Here is a 19,026-nt window from a genome sequence, read left to right on the forward strand (position 1 = left end):
ACAGGAAGGACGGTGGACGTGCGGAAAGGCTCCGGTCGATCACTCCGGGTGGTCCCGAGCCATGAGTCGACAGGATCCGGGTGGTCATCAGGAATTGATTGAGCTCCAACGGTTGTGCATGAAGAACTTGGACTTTGATAAGTCTGGCGCCTTTTTTTCCCATTACTTCCTTTTCTGTATCGAATTTATATTAATTTCATAGACTTAGTAATATCTATAAAGTGTACTTGGTAAAACGTACTGGGTGTGCTGGCTGATGATTGAGGTTTGGGATTGACTTGGGCGGCAGTGGTACAGCAACCGACTCCGTGGGAAGCGTTGAGGCAGGTGCTGGGCAGGATTTCCCCTAGACGTATACGAGCCAATATAACTGAGCGTTACACAGAGATGATCCAAAGTTCAAAGTATATTTATTAACAACGTAGATATGCAGTATACAACCCTGAAATCAGTCTTCCCCATAGGCAGTCCCAAAACAAATAAGAACCATGGAAACAACACATTCAAAGAAAAACATCAACCCCACCCCCCCACCGCCAGATAACAGGCTCTAACAGTAGCAGAAAGGAATTGCTTCATAATCCATCTAGAGGATGTGCCTTTGGTAGTGTTGTCTTCTTCTGGAAACCAGAAAAGATCCTACACTGTCTCAAAACATGACCACTCAAAATAGCTGAAATGTACAACAGAAACTCCAGTTCCCTCATTTTTACCAGCACTGGATAAACTTGCCCTTGACGTATGTTGGCTTATTTGGAGATAGAGAGTGGTTGTACTATCAAGCTGAGAGCTAATGTGTTGGAGGAGCTAAATGTGGTCCTGCAGGTGTTGTTAAAATGAAAGCTTTGGCTGTGATACATCAGCAGACCAAGCAACTCGGCATGGGATACCAACCTGTCAAGAAAATGCTAAGAGCAACGTCTCTCCAACACTGCAAGTGGCCTGCATTGCTCTGGCAGAAGATTCATGTGGATTTTGCCAGACTATTCGTGGGCACAAATTTCTTGGTAGTAGTAGATGCAACTATAAAATGGCCAGAAGTGTTCCCAATAGACTCCACCACAGTCTCGCACACTACTGATGTATTGAGAAGCCTCTTCTCAAATACTGGTGTTACAGAATACTTAAGTCAGTGACAATGGACCACAGTTTGTGGCAGGACAGTTTCAGTCGTTCCTAAAAGTGAATGGAGTAAGACATATTATATCTGCACCGTCCCACCCAGCTCAAATGGCTTGGCAGAAAGGGTGGACCAGTATCTAAAGAATACGCAGCCAGCAATATCAGCAGAACACACTGCACCAACACTGAACCAAAAGCTTGTCAATTTCCTCCTTGCATACTGAATGCAGTACACTCCACAGCCAACAACTCACCAGCTATGCTGTTCTTGGGATGTCCCTTGTGTTCAGGCGTGGATTTCCTCAAACTCAATCTCAGAAGGGGTATGTAGGACCAATAGCTGAGACAAATTGAAGGCTCCATAAACAAGGAGCTCGATGTTTCACTCCTGGACAAATAGTTCTGGTGAGGGGCTACAGAGGTGACCACAAGGGGGTACTCGGAGCCATTAAGGGCAGAACTGAACCACTCTTCTACACAGTGGAGATTGCGTCTGATATCATTTAGAGGTGACACATTGATCAGTAGAGGACAGCAGCGTTAATTGCTAGAGAGAAAAGGTGGCGACTGCTGTCAGAGTCACTTCCTGCAGTGTCAGAAACAACTCCTACAATCACCCCGGAGGAGGCCGCAGAACCTGAGATTGGTTCACAACGGTATGTCTCACCAGCCAAGCAATGATCTCCCTTGTCAGAATAGATGCTATCCCACAAGAGTAAGAAATCTACCACAGTGATGAAATCTTTAGGCCTGAATGGGAAATTTGAAATTTACTACGGTGTGGATGTCTGTATATAATAATATTCTGTGTATGTAGTTGAGATGCATTCTCTATTGATTTGGAGTTTATAGCGATGCAGGGAGTGAGTTATGAATGAAATATTCCAGTAATATTTGATTAATCTTATATATATTGGTTGATTAAGCATTCTTGTTCATTAATTACAGATTAATTGGATAAATATGTTAATTGCATACGTTACCATGCTACCATATGATATGTTAAAGTAAACTCAAAGCTACATCCACACTGCTTCGATGACGTCAACTGGAAAGTCTTCCATGATGAGGATGTCTCCAAGTTCACCGATGGAGTCATGTGCCTCATCCAGAAGTGCATCGACGATGTTGTCCCCCAGAAGTCGGTCAGGGTCTTCCTGAACCAGAAACCCTGGATCAATAGTTCTGTGCGAGCAGCACTTACAGAGCGATATCGAGCTTACATCGCTGGAAATAAACTAGAGCTCAAGAAAAGCAGCTATGATCTGCGCAAAGCTATCAAGTCTGCGAAACAACAAAATAGGGAGAAGATTGAGTCAAGATTCACAATGAATAGCACACATGGCTTCTGGAAAAGGCTGCATACCATCGCAGACTTCAAAGCCAAACGTTGTGGTGCCGCCAACATCGCGGTGTCTCTCCCAGATGAGCTCAATCGCTTTTATGCTAGTTCGATGTTGCTAACTCTGAGCCTCTGAGGAAAGCCACCGCTACAACCTGCAACTTGGTCATCTCTGAGGATGAGGTACGCAGATGTTTCCAACGAGTGGCCAGTCGCAAGGCTGTCCCAAGCGAAGTACTTAAGATGTGCACAGCACAACTGGCAGGTGTGTTTACAGACATTTTTAATCTCTCCCTCTCCCAGTGTAGAGTGCCCTCCTGCTTCAAATTATCTACCATTGTTCTTGTACCAAAAAAAGACCAAGGTAACATGCCTGAATGACTGGCGTCCTGTTGCACTCACCTCAATAATAAGCAAATGCTTTGAGAGGCTGGTCAAGGATCACATCTGCAGCTTGCTACCACCCAAACTAGACTCCCTACAGTAAATCCTACAAAACAGCAGATATGGCCCAGACCATCATGGTAAAGCCCTCCCCACCAATGAGTACATCCTCATGGAGCATTGTCCAAGAAAGCAGCTCCATCATCGGGGACCTACACCATCCAGGCCATGCTCTCTTCTCGCTACTACCATCAGGAAGAAGGTAAAGGAGCTTCAGGACTCACAACACCTGTTCAGGAACAGTTATTACCCCTCAATGATTAGACCCTTGAAGCAAAGGTGATAACTTCACTTGCCCCAGCATTGAAATATTCCCACAATCTATGGACTCATTTTTAAGGACTCTTTATTTCATGTTTTCGATGCTTATTGCTTATTTATTTATTATTATTTCTTTCTCTTTGTATTTGCAGAGTTTGTTATCTTTTGAACACTGGTTGAATGCCCGAGTTGGTGTCATCTTTCATTGGTTCTATTATGGTTATAATTCTAATATAGATTTATTGAGTATGCCTGCAAGAAAATGAATCTCAGGGTTGTATCTGGTGACATATATGTACTTTGATAAAAGACTTACTTTGAACTTTGATCTGAGTAAACACACGTAAGGCAAACTTTTCACTGTGACTCTGTACATGTAACAACAATATACCAATAATACCAAAACCAAACTCAGTGACCTTCTATCAGTTTCTCTCCACCCCCGAGAGGTCACCTGCTTTGTCGATCCAGGCCCGATATCCATTTAGCTCCCGCTCAATCTGTTGCTGCCGCCGGAGCTTCAGGAACGACCTCCTATTTTCCACCCTCTCCCGCTCCTTGGCGAATTCACTGGGAGAAGCAGAGAGAAGAGTTAGTGCTGGTGCCAACCCAGTCTCTTGCTCGTCATCAGGATTGATATATACCAGACAGGGAAACTAAAATCCAGTGGGAAACTCTCCTGATATGTTTGAAGACCTGTTCCTGTTTCCAAACATACAGAACAAGTAGCAAACTGCTGAAGAGTCTCAGCAGGTCAGGCAGCATCTGTGGAGGGAAAAGGACGGTCGATGTCTCTCATCAAGATCCTTCATCAGGACTGGGGGTGTAGAGGGAGGGGTGAGGCAGAGGCTGACAGGTGATCAGTGGAACCAGGTGAGGAGGGAGATAATGGGCATATAGAACCAGGTGGGAGAGAGGGAAGAACAGAGTTGGTAAATGGTGGCTGGTGGATAATGGGTAAAGACAGCTAAGGAGCGAGAAAAAAAGGGGCTAGTTGTGGGCTGCAGAGGGTGGAGGAAGGAAAAGAAACTTGGAGGTGATGAGTTGAACCAGATAGAGAGGGATGATGTACAGATGGAACCAAGTGGGGGATGGAAATGAAACTGAGTAATTGGAGTTCCTCCAGCCATCCGCGAGCTCCTCCAGCAGTTTGTTCCTTGTTCCAGATTTCCGCACCTACAGTCTCTTAAACCTCCTGAACACGTGGAGATTGGCTAAGTCGGGACAGATCACAAGGCTTCAGGCTTGAAATTACACTGTGAGGGATGAGCAGATACTTGAGGATAAATTTGTAAAGTGTAAGGTAAAGGACAAGACAACAGTGTAGGTTGGCCACACAGCTGGTGATCCCAGGAATAGTGTGCAGAAAGATACCTGTGCATCTCCAACAAGGATCAACTTGTGGAAAATTGATTGCACACAACATTAATAATGAGATACATGAACTAATGAAACAAATTGAAATAAATAGTTATGGTCTGTGAGTCATCAAAGGCACATGGATATAAGGAGATCAGTGCTGTGAACTGAATATTCTGGGGGTTGTCGACAGTTTGGGAGCATAGGGACAAAGGGAAAGGAGGTGTGGTAGTAATGTTATTCAAGGATGGGAACTGTACAGTAACGCTGGCTTGGGAGTTTAGGATTAGGACATAGAAAAGGAATACCAAGGGAAAGAAAGCACAGTTATTAATTGGACAAAAGAGAGAATTAATAAATGATGAAGATTTGCAAGAAAGCTAACACAATAATCTTAGGTGAGTTTAATTTTCATGTAGAAGAGTCAAATCAAATTGGGAAAGTAAAGCTTGAGGATAAGCTCAGAGTGTAATCAGGACAGCCTCTGAGAATAGAACCATTCAGAGAACAATTTGTTTTAAATCTGGCCATGTGTAATGAGACTGGATTAATTAATGATTTCAGGAGGGAAAGGAGCCTCAGTGATCATAACATGACAGGACTTCACAATCAGCCTGAGGATGATGAACATTGATTTAAATAACGGCAATTACAACAGAATGAAGGCCATTATAGCCAAAGTGGATGGAGAAGAGATGAATAGGTAATGCAGTTAATAATGGAAGACCTTTAAAGAAAAATTTCTTTATTCTCTATGAACATATATTACATTAGAAATCCTTAAATGAAAAGGATGCCTAATAAAGGAGTAGTCTCAACGTTTTTTTTTTCAAAAAGACACTTTATTAAACTAGACTGGCAGCGAAATGGGAACGAGAATACCAGATCACGGAATAGAGGGACTAAGTAATATGCCATAAGCAGCAATATGGTCATGAAGGATAAACAGGAGGTAGGGGATACAAACAACAGATGGATTGACGTGTGTGTATTCCAATGCAAGGAGCATTGAGAGTAAAGGTGGTGCTCTTAGAACATGAATCTATGCTGTGACAATTAGAGATTTGGTTGTAAGGAGGAATGGACTAAATCTTTAGGTTTTGATGTTATAGAAGAGAGAGGGCAGTGAGTGAAAAAAGGGGAGGGATTGCCTTACTAGTCTGGTGTCACAGCTGTGCTTAGTGGGGAAGAAATGGAACACTCATTGAATGAGTCTATATGAATAGAACTCAAAAATAAGAAAGATGCCATCACTCATGGATTTATACTATAGATCCCATAGGACATTGATACTATAGACCCCTAGGGACACTGTGGAGCAGATATGCAGGCAAATTATTGAAAGGAGCAAAATTAACAGGGTTATTATTGTTGGTTGACTTCAACTTCCCAGACATAGACTGGGAACTCCTTAGTGCATCAAGGACCTCCACCATCCAGGCCTTGCCCTTTCTTCACTGCTGTCACCAGGAAGGAAGTACAAGAGCATAAGGTCCCACACCACCGGATTCCTGGACAGATATTATCCTCAATCATCAGGCTCACTCAATCAACACTGGACTGACTTCCACAAACTGTGAACTCACTTCAAGGTCTCTACAACTCATGTTCTCAAAATAATCTATTTATTTATTTATTTCTTTTTCTTTTTCTTTTTGAATTTGCACAATTTGTTGTCATAGAAACATAGAAAATCTACAGCACAATACAGGCCCTTTGGCCCACAATGTTGTGCCGAACATGTACTTACTTTAGAAATTACCTAGGGTTACCCATAGCTCTATATTTTCCCAAGCTCCATGTACCTATCCAGTAGTCTCTTAAAAGACGCTATTGTATCTGCCTCCACCAACGTCGCTGGCAGCCCATTCCACACACTCACCATTCTCTGCATAAAAAACTTACCCCTGACATCTCCTCTGTACCTGCTTCCAAGCACTTTAAAACTATGACCTCTCATGTTAGCCATTTCAACCCTGGGAAAAGGCCTCTGACTTTTGCACATTGGTTGTTTGTCTGCTTTTGTATATAGTTTTTAATTCATTCTATTGTGTTTATTTGTATCCACTGTGAACGTCCACAAGAAAATGAATCAGTGACATATGGTGGTATATGGATGTCTATGTAATTTGACAATAAATTTACTTTGGACATTAAACAGCGATGGAGGATGCCGGTAACATCTTAGGACAAAGGGTGACACAGTAGCGTAGTAGTTAGCGCAACGCTTTACGGTACTGTACAGGCGACCCAGGTTCAATTCCCACCGCTGCCTGTAAGAGTTTGTACATTCTCCCCGTGAACATATGGGTTTCCTCCGAGTGCTCTGGTTTTCTCCCACAGTCCAAAGATGTACCATTTGGTAGGTTAATTGATCACTGTAAATTGTCCCGTGATTAGTCTAGCATTAAATTGGGGGATTGCTGGGCGGTGCGGCTTGAAGGACTGGAAGGGCCTATTCGATGATATATTTAAAAAAAGAACAGTGCAGCACATGAAAAGGCCCTTTAGTCCATAATGTTTACACTGACCACAATGGCAAATTAAACTAAATCTTAAATGAGTGTTTCTTGTCTGTACTCACTATAAAGAAATACATTGTTGATGGAGTTCTAGAAGATATTCCTATTGGATAAAAGGAAATGTTAGATACTTTACTGAACTTATAAGTAGATAAATCTCCAAGCCTGGTGAGCTAGGATGGTAGGGTAGGGTGGGAACTAGACCAGGAGGGGAGCAGTGGATTGATTGAGAAAATGGAGGTGTCAAATAAATGTATTAGTAACTAAAAACAGGAATGGCAGGTTAATAGGTACGCAAGGAATGATGGTCTGGTGTATATATTTTAATACAAGGAGTGTAATGGGTAAGGCAGAGTTTGTATATTTCTAAAAGGCATGGCTACAGTTTAGGAAACCTTGGTTTTCAAGAGATATTGAGGTTCTGATTAAGAAGAAACACATAGCAGGTATAGACAGCTAGAAGAAGTTGGACAAACATTGCTGCCATCAAGGAGGAGGTAAAGGAGCCCGAAGGCACACACTCAATGTTTCAAAAACAGCTTCTTCCCCTTCACCATCAGATTTCTGAATGGACAATGAACCCATGAACACTACCTCACTATTAATTTCTCCTTTTTTTGCACTACTTATTTAAGTTTCTTTATATGCACTTCTCATTGTAATTTATTGTTCATGATTATCATGTACAGGTTTCCCCCGTTATCTGAATGTACAGCGTTCCCATGAAACCGTTCGTAAGCTGAAATGGCGTAAAGTGAAGAAGCAATTACCATTAATTTATATGGGAAAATTTTTGAGCGTTCCCAGACTCAAAAAATAACCTACCAATCATACCAAATAGCACATAAAACCTAAAATAACACTAACATATAGTGAAAGCAGGAATGATATGATAAATACACAGCCTATATAAAGTAGAAAACTTATCAGAATTGGGAAGTTTGAGCCAAAATCTATTCGTTAAAAAAAATTGACATGTACACGCATATGCACGTCACAGATTCACACGTACACACATTCGCACGTCATGCATGCGCACACACCTGCCCGCGCAAGGCTTTATGGTCATGGTAGTCTTTCTTGGGGTAAACACAAGTTTAAAGTGAGCGTCTTTTTCGTAAGAGCGAAAATCCTCTTTCGGTTAACGAAAACAGGTACTAATGTAGGTCTTTCATAAAAGCGAAATGTCGTAAAGAGAACATTCAGAAAGCAGGGGGCACCTGTATTGCAATGTACTGTTGCAACAAAACAACACATTCTCTGACATATGCCATTGATAATAAACCTGATTCTGATTCTGAAACTCTGGAGCCTCAGAAGCTGAGGCAAGACCTGATGGAAGTACATACAATGGTGTGAGGCCTAGATAAGGTAGATAGTCAAAATCTTTTTCTCAGGGTAGAATATCAAACACCAGAGGACATAGGCTTAGGTTGAGAAGGGAAAAGTTTAAAGGAAATGAATGGAGTAAGTTTTTTTTAAAATAAAAATTATGGGTTCCTGGAATGAGCTTTCAGGAGAACTGAGAGGATCGGATATGACAGTGGTGTTTGGACAGACACATGGACAGGGGCACAGCAATTTACATGTGCTGGCAGATGGGATTAGATTAATTTTGCATTATGGATGGCACAGTCATGATGGGCTGAAGGGCCTGGACTTGTACTGTACTCTTCTGGGTCCTATCTCAGCCTGCTTTGAGAGGAAGGGGAGACTTTTAAATTTTCACTGGCCACAAAGGAGGTGACAGATGACTGGAAGGTAGCACAAACAGTGCCTTTATTCACCACAGAAGGAGAAATGCCATCAAAGTCTAGGCAGTATCCAACAACAATGGTAGGGAAATCTCTGGAAAAATCTTGTGATATTAATCTGCACTCGGAGGGTCACAGTCAAGGATAATCTGCATGGCTCTTGTTGAGGGAAGACACAGTGTGATTAACTTGACTGAGGTTTTCAAAGAGACAACTAATTATGGAGATGAATCTGGTGTGATTGATGTAGTCCAAAACACATAACTCAAAACTCACATGGAAAAGTGAGGAATTGAGGATATAAAAAAATCATTTTGAACCTATGTAACCTCTGGCTAAAAGAATAATTGGGACTGAATAGGAATTTTTGAACTGAATTATACCGTGCCTTCAGCAGTCAGCTAAGTTCTCCCCAGCTCGCAGAGAGACACTGAGAGTTTGATAACATTGTACATTGTACCCTCGTTTGAGTAGGGGAGGAGGACTCACTGATAAGGACAGGAATGAACATCCATCTGTAATTAAGTCAGGGCCTAGAAAAGGGAATAACTGATAAGGACTGGACAGCACATCCATGTAATTAAGCCTTGATTTAGTGGAGTCTCTTATCTGTAACTAAGTTTTGCATCAACAGACCAGTTCAAATAACATCTTGCAACAGTAATGTATGGAGCTTACTATGTATAAATATACATCTGTAACTTGAGGGAATAGGCCCACTTGTTGGATGGTGGCAGTACTTATATGCCTTCCCTTTGACAACTGGGTGTCAAACTCCTGCAAGAGAGTGCACAATAAACTGTTGTAACTATGAGAAGCTAGTCTCCCGAGTTTTATTCAGATTCGACTTTAACAGAAGAGTCCATGTAATCCACAACCATTTGGCAAAATTAATGGTGACAGCAGGAAGAGAGTACGCAGAATGTAATGGTGGAGAGATTTTGTTTTGCAGTTGAAGGCTATGACATATAATAGAAGGGAAAAATTGGGTCAATTAATTTGATTGAAACTTTTGGAGAGGTTGTATTTGCAACTGGAAGCCCTTGTCCAGTGCTGTCGTGCAGGATCAGTGCTGAACCTAATAGTTTTATACATTATTCATCGGGATGTGAACATGGAAGGGTGGACTTGGGCTACATATGATATGAACATTTGGTAAAATGGGCAGGGCACTAGCAGATGAAACTTAATCCTGAGAATACTGAAAAAGGCCAGGATGTATATAATGAATAGTAAAATCCAAGGAAACACTGAGGAACAGAGGAACCTTAGTGTATATCCTAACAACCCTAAAGGGCAGCAGCAAGGGGAGATAAGGTGGCTATGAAGGTGTACTGGAGAGGGAGGAGAGGGAATTCACCAGTACGTCGTCTGGGATGGAGCACTTCAGCTGTGAGGAAAGGCCAGATTCAATGAGCTTGATCCTTGGATGAGAAATGGCTAAAGATTTCTTGATTCAGGTATGCAAATCTATGAGGAGCACAGATTAACATTTTCTATTTACGGTATCATCTATGATTAGAGGGCATGGGTTTCAGGTAAGGTTTCAGTGGCCACTTTATTAGGTACACCTGCACATTAATGTAAAAATTTAATCAGCCAATCACGTGGCAGCAATTCAATGCATAAAAGCCTGCAGACATGGTCAAGAGGTTCAATTCTGGTTCAAACCAAACATCAGAATGGGGAAGAAATGTGATCTAAGTGACTTTGACCATGGAATGATTGTTGGTATCTCAGAAACTGTTGACCTCCTGGTACTTTCAAACACAACAGTCTCTAGAGTTTGTTAGTAGCAGTTCTGTGGGTGGAAACACCTTGTTAATGACAGAGGTCAGAGGAGAATGGCCAGACTAGTTCAAGCTGACAGGAAGGCAACAGTAACTCAAATAACCATGTGTACAACAGTGGTGTGCAGATGTGCATCTCTGACCACACAACAGGTCTAACCCTAAAGTGGATGGACTATAGTAGCAGAAGACCTCAAACATACACTCAGTGGCCAGAATGTACCTAATAAAGTGACCACTAAGTGTATAACATAGCACACAGCACAGGCCCTTCAGCCTATGATGATGTGCCAACATATCACCCTAATTCTAACTATTCCCTCCTACACAGTCCATAACCTTTCATTGTTCATACATTAGGGATTTGTAGATCTACAGAAGAAATTCTGAATCTATAGAAGAAATGGGCACCATGGTAGCGCAATGGTTAGTGTGATGCTATTACAGCTCTGTTCGTCGAAGTTCCGAGTTCAATCTCAGCGTCACCTGTAAGGAGTCTGCGTGTGTCCTCCCAATGGAATGCATGGGTTTTCTCAGACACTCCAGTTTCCTCCCACAGTCCAAAGACATACTGGTTAGGTTAATTGGTCAGTGTAAATTATTCATAATTAGGTTAGGTTGAATCAGGCTATGTCCACACTACGCCAGATAATTTTGAAAACACCGGCTTTGAGTAAAAACGACAGGCGTACACACTAAGCGTTTTTCAAAATATCTCTGTCCCCACTAACACGGATATTTGGGTGAATCTCCTCCTACTGGGCACGCGCAGGACACACAGAAAACAAGCAAAGAGAAAACGGTATACTTGGTGCGCGTTTGTCCAGTTACAGGGTAGAAAAACTTAAAAGGAATTGCTCTTGGCTCTCGCGCAGGAGGACTTAAAACTAAAAAAAAACAAATACTGGCGCGTATGGAGGCAACTGATAGGGAGTTCACGGACAGTATGATCCGGCTGTTGACAAACATTGAAAAACTGACTAACTCTGTTGCATTAATAAAGCACCTTGTTAATTGAATAAAACATGTCTGCATCAGTGTTATCTTGTATTTCCATACAATGTTACACTAGGCTGCTGCACATCTATTGTCAGAGAAGTACTTGCATAAATAGGTAAACCACCTTCATACAAGCAAGGACAGAAAACAGGGCAAAGTGAGTATACTTATTTATTCAGTAAGCTATGGGTCAAGGTATTTGGTGAGTACATTTCTAACTCTTCTGGCTTCAGTCTCATTGCCGTCTGTTCTGAAATTGTAAGAAGAAGAAGAAGAAGAAGAAGAAGAAGAAGAAGAAGAAGAAGAGCCATGCTGCTGCCATCTGTTCCAGCACGTCATGACAGCAGTCTTAAAAAGCTCCGGTTACCCCGTACACACTGCAATGGATATTAGGCGTTTTCAGATTTATTCACTCTGGAGACTGTTTCTGCAAATCTCCGTTTTCGGGGGATGAAAACGCCGTTTTAGTGTGGACAGAGGGTCAAAACGAAGAGAAAGAGCTTCGTTTTCAAAATTATCTGGCGTAGTGTGGACGTAGCCTCAGGGTTTTGGGACTTTCAGTGGCGGCGCTGCTTAAAGGGCTGGAAGGGCCTACTCCGCATTATATTGCTAAATAAAATTAAAAATAAATCATTTTAATGGTTGATTGAAATCTGGAACACATTTCCTGAGGCAAACACTGTCAAATCATTCAAGGATTAAAGGATTTAGATAACCACTTGAAATGCTCAGGCATTGTGCTGACTGCTGGAAAAATGGAATTGGTACAGCCAGTGGTGGGACAGAGAGCCTGTTTGGTTACAGTACAATGAGATCTCAATATGTCCTGCCTCTTGCAAGGATTTACAGTGTGTACATGTTCACCTTGGTCTCCCTGTTGCTCCAGAATCATAACTATGTCATTTTGTCTTTCACGCCTCTCCCTATTTTTACACCAATGTAAGTGACCACATTTTTCTGTATTAAATTTCACCTGCCACTTCTCTTTCCACTTGGCCAGCCTCATTGTGTCTTCAACTATCATTATTGTCCCTAGAGTTAACCACACCTTCATCTTTGTGTTTTCTACAAATTTGAAAATCTTACCCCAAACACCTGAATTATGGAGTCTGAAAGTTGTGCAGTACAGGAGCAGGCAAGAGAGCACACCATGACCATGCTAACCCTTTTACCTATCTACATTAGTCCTATTTGTCCACATTAGAACCATGGTTCCTCCATTAACAATGCATCATAAAGGCAATGATCCCAGTGGCAACTCATGAAGAACCTCACTGTTTACCATCCACTCTCTTTGATTTCTGCTTTGAAGAACTTCCACGGGTCATGATACTGTGCCAGCAGATACCTGGGACTGTACATGCGTAACAAAAAATGGATCAATGTTTGTCTCACCTAAGTGCTGGAAACTTGTTGTGGAATAGAGCGGTCCACATCTAAACTCTTAAAGTAACATCGCTTATAGCAAGACAAAATTGAGGTAATTTTTAAGTGATGAATTTTCCAACTTTTTCCATGACTTCTTCACAGGAATCACACTGTTCAGTTTGAAAACTAACCACATTTTCTAAACAATGAAACCTACTCATGTTCAACAACATTCTTGTTAAGAATCAACTGAGTCCTTTCTTGTTTTATCAAGTAGAAAAGCCATTTTGATTTCAAAGTGCTTCTAAATTCAATCTATTAGCACAGAAACAGACCCTTTGGCCCATCATATGCTTGCTGCCATCAAGGACTTATCTTTACCAATCTCATTCAACAGCACTTGGTCTATAGTCTTCAATGCCTTAGTGATTCAAGTTTGTCCTGATAATTTTAAATGTTATGAGAGCCTCTGCTTCAATCATCTTCTCAGGCAGTGTTATCCAGATGGCGTCACCATCTGGGTGAAAATACTTTTCTACAAATACTCTCCAAAGCTTACACCTTGAATCTATGCCTTCTGGTTTCAATCATTTCCATTATGAAAAAAGTTCCTTATTTTCCACCTTACGTATGTCCCTTACTACTTTCTAAACCCTTATGAGGCTCCACAACCTTCTGCACCCCAAGGAAAACAGACCACAACTGTCCAGTCTCGCGTTGTAACTGTAACGTTCCATCTCATGGAACATTCAAGTGAATCTCCTCTACACCCATCATAGAATCACAGAAAAGTACAGCAGAGAAATAGGCCCTTTGGCCCATCTAGTCAATGCTGAAACATTTAAACTGCCTACTCTCATTGACCTGCACTACACAGGGCCATAGCCTCCAAACCCCTACCATCCATGTACTTAATCAAACTTTTCTTAAATGTTGAAATCAAGCTCGTATCCGTCACTTCTACTGGCAGCTCATTCCTTACTCTCACGACCCTCTGAGTGAAGAATTTTCCCCTCATATTCCCCTGAAACGGTTCACCTTTCACCCTTAACCCATGGCCACTGGTTGTAGTCCCACCCAACCTTGGTGGAAAATGCCTGCTAGCATTTACTCTATTTATATCCCTTATAATTTTGTATATTTCTATCAAATCTCCTCTCAACCTTCTGTGTTCCAAGGAATAAAGTTCTAACCTACTTTATCTTTCCTTATAACTTGGGTCCTCCAGACCCGGCAACATCTTTGTAAATTTTCTCTGTACTCTTTCAATCATACCTGTAGGTAGGTGACCAAAACTGCACACAATACTCCAAATCAGGCATCACAAAATGTCTTGTACAACTTCTACACAAATCCCATCTCCTGTACTCAATATTTTGATTTATCAATGTGCCAGATGCTTTTGTTATAATTGTCTACCTGTGATGCCACTATCAACAAATTATGGACCTGTATTCCCAGAACCCTTTGCTCTACCACACTTCCCAGTGCCCCGCCATTCACTGAGTAAGACCTACCCTGGTTGGTCCTACCGAGATGCAACCCTCTTACTTGTCTGCATTAAATTTTCAGCCCATTTTTCTAGCTGGTCCAGATCCTGCTGCAAGCCTTGATAGCCTTCCTCGCTGTCCACTACACCCCCAAGCTTGGTGTCATCCACAAATTTGCTGATCCAGTTAACCACATTATCATCCAGATTGTTGATACAGATGATGACAACAATGGATCCAGCACTGATCCCTGCAGAACTCCACTAGTCACAGGCCTCCAGTCAGAGTGGTAACCGTCTACTACCACACGCTGGCTTCTCCCACAAAGGCAATGTCTAACCAATTTACTACCTCATCTTGAATGTCGGCTGACTGAACCCTCTTGACCAGCCTCCCCTGCGGGACATTGCCAAGACTTTATTAAAATCCACGTAGACAACATCCACTGCCTGGCCTTCATCAATTATCCTGGTAACTTCCTTGAAAAACTCTATTGATTGGTGTAACACGATCTACCATGCACAAAGCCATGCTGGCCATCATTAATCAGTCCATGTCTCTCCAAATACTTACATATCCGGTCCCTTGGAATACCTTCCAATAACTTTTCCAGTCCTGATGTCAGGCTCACTGGCTTAAAATTCCTGGTTAATTTTAAGAGCCTTTCTTGAACAGGAGAACAACATCAGCTATCCTCCAATCCTCTGGTACCCCACCTGTCGCTAAGGATGATTTAAATATCTCTGCTAGGGCCCCAGTAATTTCTGCACTTGTCTTCCATAGGGTCTGACGGAACACCTTGTCAGGCCCTGGGGACTTATCCACCCTGATTTGCCTCAGGGCAGCAAACACCTCTTCTGTAACCTGTATAGGCTCCATGACGTTGATGTCGCTTTGCCTCACTTCTATAGACTCTGCAACCCTCTCCGAAGAGGCAAAAAAATCACTTAAGATTTCTGCCACCTCTTTTGGCTCCACACATGGATTACCATTCCAATCTTCCAGAGGACCAATTTTGTCCCTTGCTATCTTTTTCCTTTTAACATATTTGTAGAATCCCTTTGGATTCCCCTTCAGCTTCTGTGCTAAGGTAATCTCATGTCTTCTCTTAGCCCTCCAGATTTCTATCTCAAGTGTTGTCCTGCATTTCTTACACTCCATAAGCACCTCATTTGTTCCTACCTGCCTGTAGCTGCTGTGCACCTTGTTTTTAAACCAAGGCCTCAATATCTCTTGAAAATCAAGATTCCCTTCACCCATTATCTTTACCTTTTAATCTAACAGCTTTATACTCTCAAGACTTCACTTTTGAAGGTCTCATGCTTACCAAGTACACTTCTACCAGAAAACAGCCTGTCCCAATCCACACTTGCTAGAACCTTTCTGATACCATGAAAATTGGCCTTTCTTCAATTTAGAACCTCAATTCGTGGACCAGACCTATCTTTTTGCATATTTACTTTGTAACTAATGCATTGTGATCACTAGATGCAAAGCGTTCCCTACATAATCTTCTGTAACATGCCCTGTATCATTTCCTAATAGCAGATCAAGTATCACACGCTCTCTTGTTGGGACTTCTATGTCCTGATTAAGGAAACTTTCTTGAACATATTTGACATACTCTATCCTAGCTAGTCCTTTTACGGTATGGGATTCCCAGTCAGTACATGGAAGCTTAAAATCACCTACTATAACAACCTTATATTTCTTGCAATATTCTGCAGTTCCTCTACAAATTTTTTTCCTCTAAATCCCTTGGACTATTGGGTGGTCTGTAATATAACCCACTTAATACAGCCATACCTTTCTTATTTCTCAGTAACACCCATATGATGCTTCACTAGACAAATTCTCCAGTCAGTTGAGCATTGCCGTGACATTTTCCCTGACTGGTAACACCACTCCTTCTGGTCTGTCATGTCTAAAACAACGGAACCCTGAAATATTAAGCTACCAGTCCCTCCCCTCCGGCAACCAAGTCTCACTGATGGCAACAATATCATAACTCCATGCTCTGAACTCACCTACCTTTCCTACGATGCTTCTTGCATTGAAATATACGCAGCTCAGAACACTAGTCGCACCATCCTCAACTTTTTGGTTCCTGACTTTGTCTGAGGTCCTAACATCTGTCTCCATAACTTCTTCGCTAACTGCTCTGGCACTCTGGTTTCCCCCCCACCCCCACCCCCCGCGACTCTTGTATAAACCTCACCACGCAGCACTAGCAAACCTTCCCATTACGGTGTTAGTCCCTCCCAGTACAGGTGCAAACCACCTCTTCTGTACCGGTTCCAACTTCCCTGGAAGAGAGCTCAATGATCCAAAAGTCTTATGCCCTCCCTCCTACACCAACTCGTTAGCCATGTATTAAACAGTATAATCTTCCTTTTTTTTGGCCTCACTGGTACGTGGCATGGGTAGCAATCCTGAGATCACAACCCTGAAAGTCCTGCCCATTAACTTAGTACCCAACTCCGTGAACTCCCATTGTATGTGCAATCACATCATAAATTCCCAAATTATCTTGACCATAAAAATCACTGAACACTCCAGCTAGATCTTTATAAAGCTGTACTCAGTGATCTTCAGGCTCCTCTATTCTAGGCCACAACTAATGAGGGCCAGCATCCCATAAGTCGACCTTACCATCCTATCGGTCTGTGCTGCTCTCTTTAGTGAACCGTGGATATATATACTCTATGATCTTTCTGTTCTTCAATAATTCCCAAGAGTTCTACATTTATGGTGTATATCCTGTTCATATTACCATCTCTGGAACACAGCTCATCACACATTGGGTTAAAATCCCTCTGCCATTGCTCCACCCAATTTACCAGCTGATCAATATCTTTTTGCAGTCCTTGATCTCTAACTGTGATGTCAGTTGGACAATACCTCTTCGTTTGGGTTGATAACATCTTCCTCCTTTTGAAGGAACATTTGAACTTGATGCACTTACCCAGACAACACTCCCAGAACAAGGTTCAACACAAAGAAGGAGCCGATGATGATGAGCGGAATGAAGTACAGCCAATTCCACATTGCTCCTAAGGCATCATCCGTCTGCAAAACACAAGAAGGAATCCCTTTACATCTGGACATCACAGTCACATGAAATCTATTGCTCTTGTCTCATAGAATGGATTGGTGAAGCCCAAGTGTCAGGCTGGTATTGCACGGACTCCTGATCTTTGGAAGAAACTCCAAACTCTTTAATCTTCCTCACAACACTATTATCCATTCGAGTCTGTCGCTGGCCACACATACACATCCTCTCCTAATTGCTCCTCCCAATGAAACTAATATGCCAAAGCAGAGCACAGCTTTGGCATATTATGCTTAAGATTAAGGTACTACTGCAGTTGTACAAGGCCTTGGTGAGACCACACCTGGAGTATTGTGTGCAGTTTTGGTCCCCTAATCTGAGGAAAGACATCCTTGCCATAGACGGAGTACAAAGAAGGTTCACCAGATTGATTCCTGGGATGGCAGGACTTTCATATGAAGAAAGACTGGATGAACTGGGCTTGTACTCGTTGGAATTTAGAAGATTGAGGGGGGATCTGATTGAAACGTATAAGATCCTAAAGGGATTGGACAGGCTAGATGCAGGAAGATTGTTCCCGATGTTGGGGAAGTCCAGAACGAGGGGCCACAGTTTGAGGATAGAGGGGAAGCCTTTTAGGACTGAGATTAGGAAAAACTTCTTCACACAGAGAGTGGTGAATCTGTGGAATTCTCTGCCACAGGAAACAGTTGAGGCCAGTTCATTGGCTATATTTAAGAGGGAGTTAGATATGGCCCTTGTGGCTACAGGGGTCAGGGGGTATGGAGGGAAGGCTGGGGCGGGGTTCTGAGTTGGATGATCAACCATGATCATAATAAATGGCGGTGCAGGCTCGAAGGGCCGAATGGCCTACTCCTGCACCTATTTTCTATGTTTCTATGTTTCTATTCAGTTGCTGAGGTCCAGAAGCCAAAGTCGATCGGTATACCGACAAGATCGATCAGTATATCAACAAAGTAGATCAGTATACCAACAAATTAGGTTAGGAGTGCCAAACAATCCATTGGAGGAGCTCAGTGGGTCAAGCAGCATTTGTGAGAGCAGAAGGACTGTCTATATTTTGGGTTTGAAACCTTGCATCCAGTAAGAAACACCAAAACAGCGACAATTCCTTACCCCCAACAATGTTTCTTGACCCAATGAGCTCCTTCAGAGTTGCTCTAGATTCCAGCATCCAGTCTCATGTCTCCAGGAGAGTAACGGGCCCCTTGTCCCCTTGAAAGATCATGGCTGATCTGATTACAAATGCACTCAGCATTCTTGTCTATACCCCTCTAACATTTCAACCCTTGCTTATCATGAATTTATTTTCTAGAATAATGAGTAAAAACCACACGTCATGATGAATGAAATAAGCAGCAGAACACTTGATTATGATCATGACAGCAGACAGACTGAACCAGGGATGGAGACAGGCAAACCTGCTGAAGTGGGTGCTACCTGCCGCTAAATTGTATTCAATACTGTGAGCATGACTTATTGGAAGAGCAGCAAAGGGAATT

At 42.3% G+C, this 19,026-nt stretch overlaps 1 protein-coding gene across 1 annotated transcript in view; it reads right to left on the reverse strand.

The window, feature by feature from the left end:
- Positions 1-19,026, reverse strand: part of LOC140206151 (probable voltage-dependent R-type calcium channel subunit alpha-1E) — a 632,362-nt gene that overhangs the window by 305,972 nt on the left and 307,364 nt on the right. Inside the window, exons 8-9 of the mRNA XM_072274389.1 lie at positions 17,417-17,520; positions 3,624-3,739 (exon numbers count right to left, since the gene is read on the reverse strand). Of these exons, the coding sequence (XP_072130490.1) occupies positions 3,624-3,739; positions 17,417-17,520 (220 nt within the window). The remainder of the gene's footprint in view (positions 1-3,623; positions 3,740-17,416; positions 17,521-19,026) is intronic.

The sequence above is a fragment of the Mobula birostris genome, chromosome 12 (genome assembly GCF_030028105.1).
Source record: "Mobula birostris isolate sMobBir1 chromosome 12, sMobBir1.hap1, whole genome shotgun sequence".
In the NCBI taxonomy this organism is placed as follows: Eukaryota; Metazoa; Chordata; class Chondrichthyes; order Myliobatiformes; family Myliobatidae; genus Mobula; species Mobula birostris.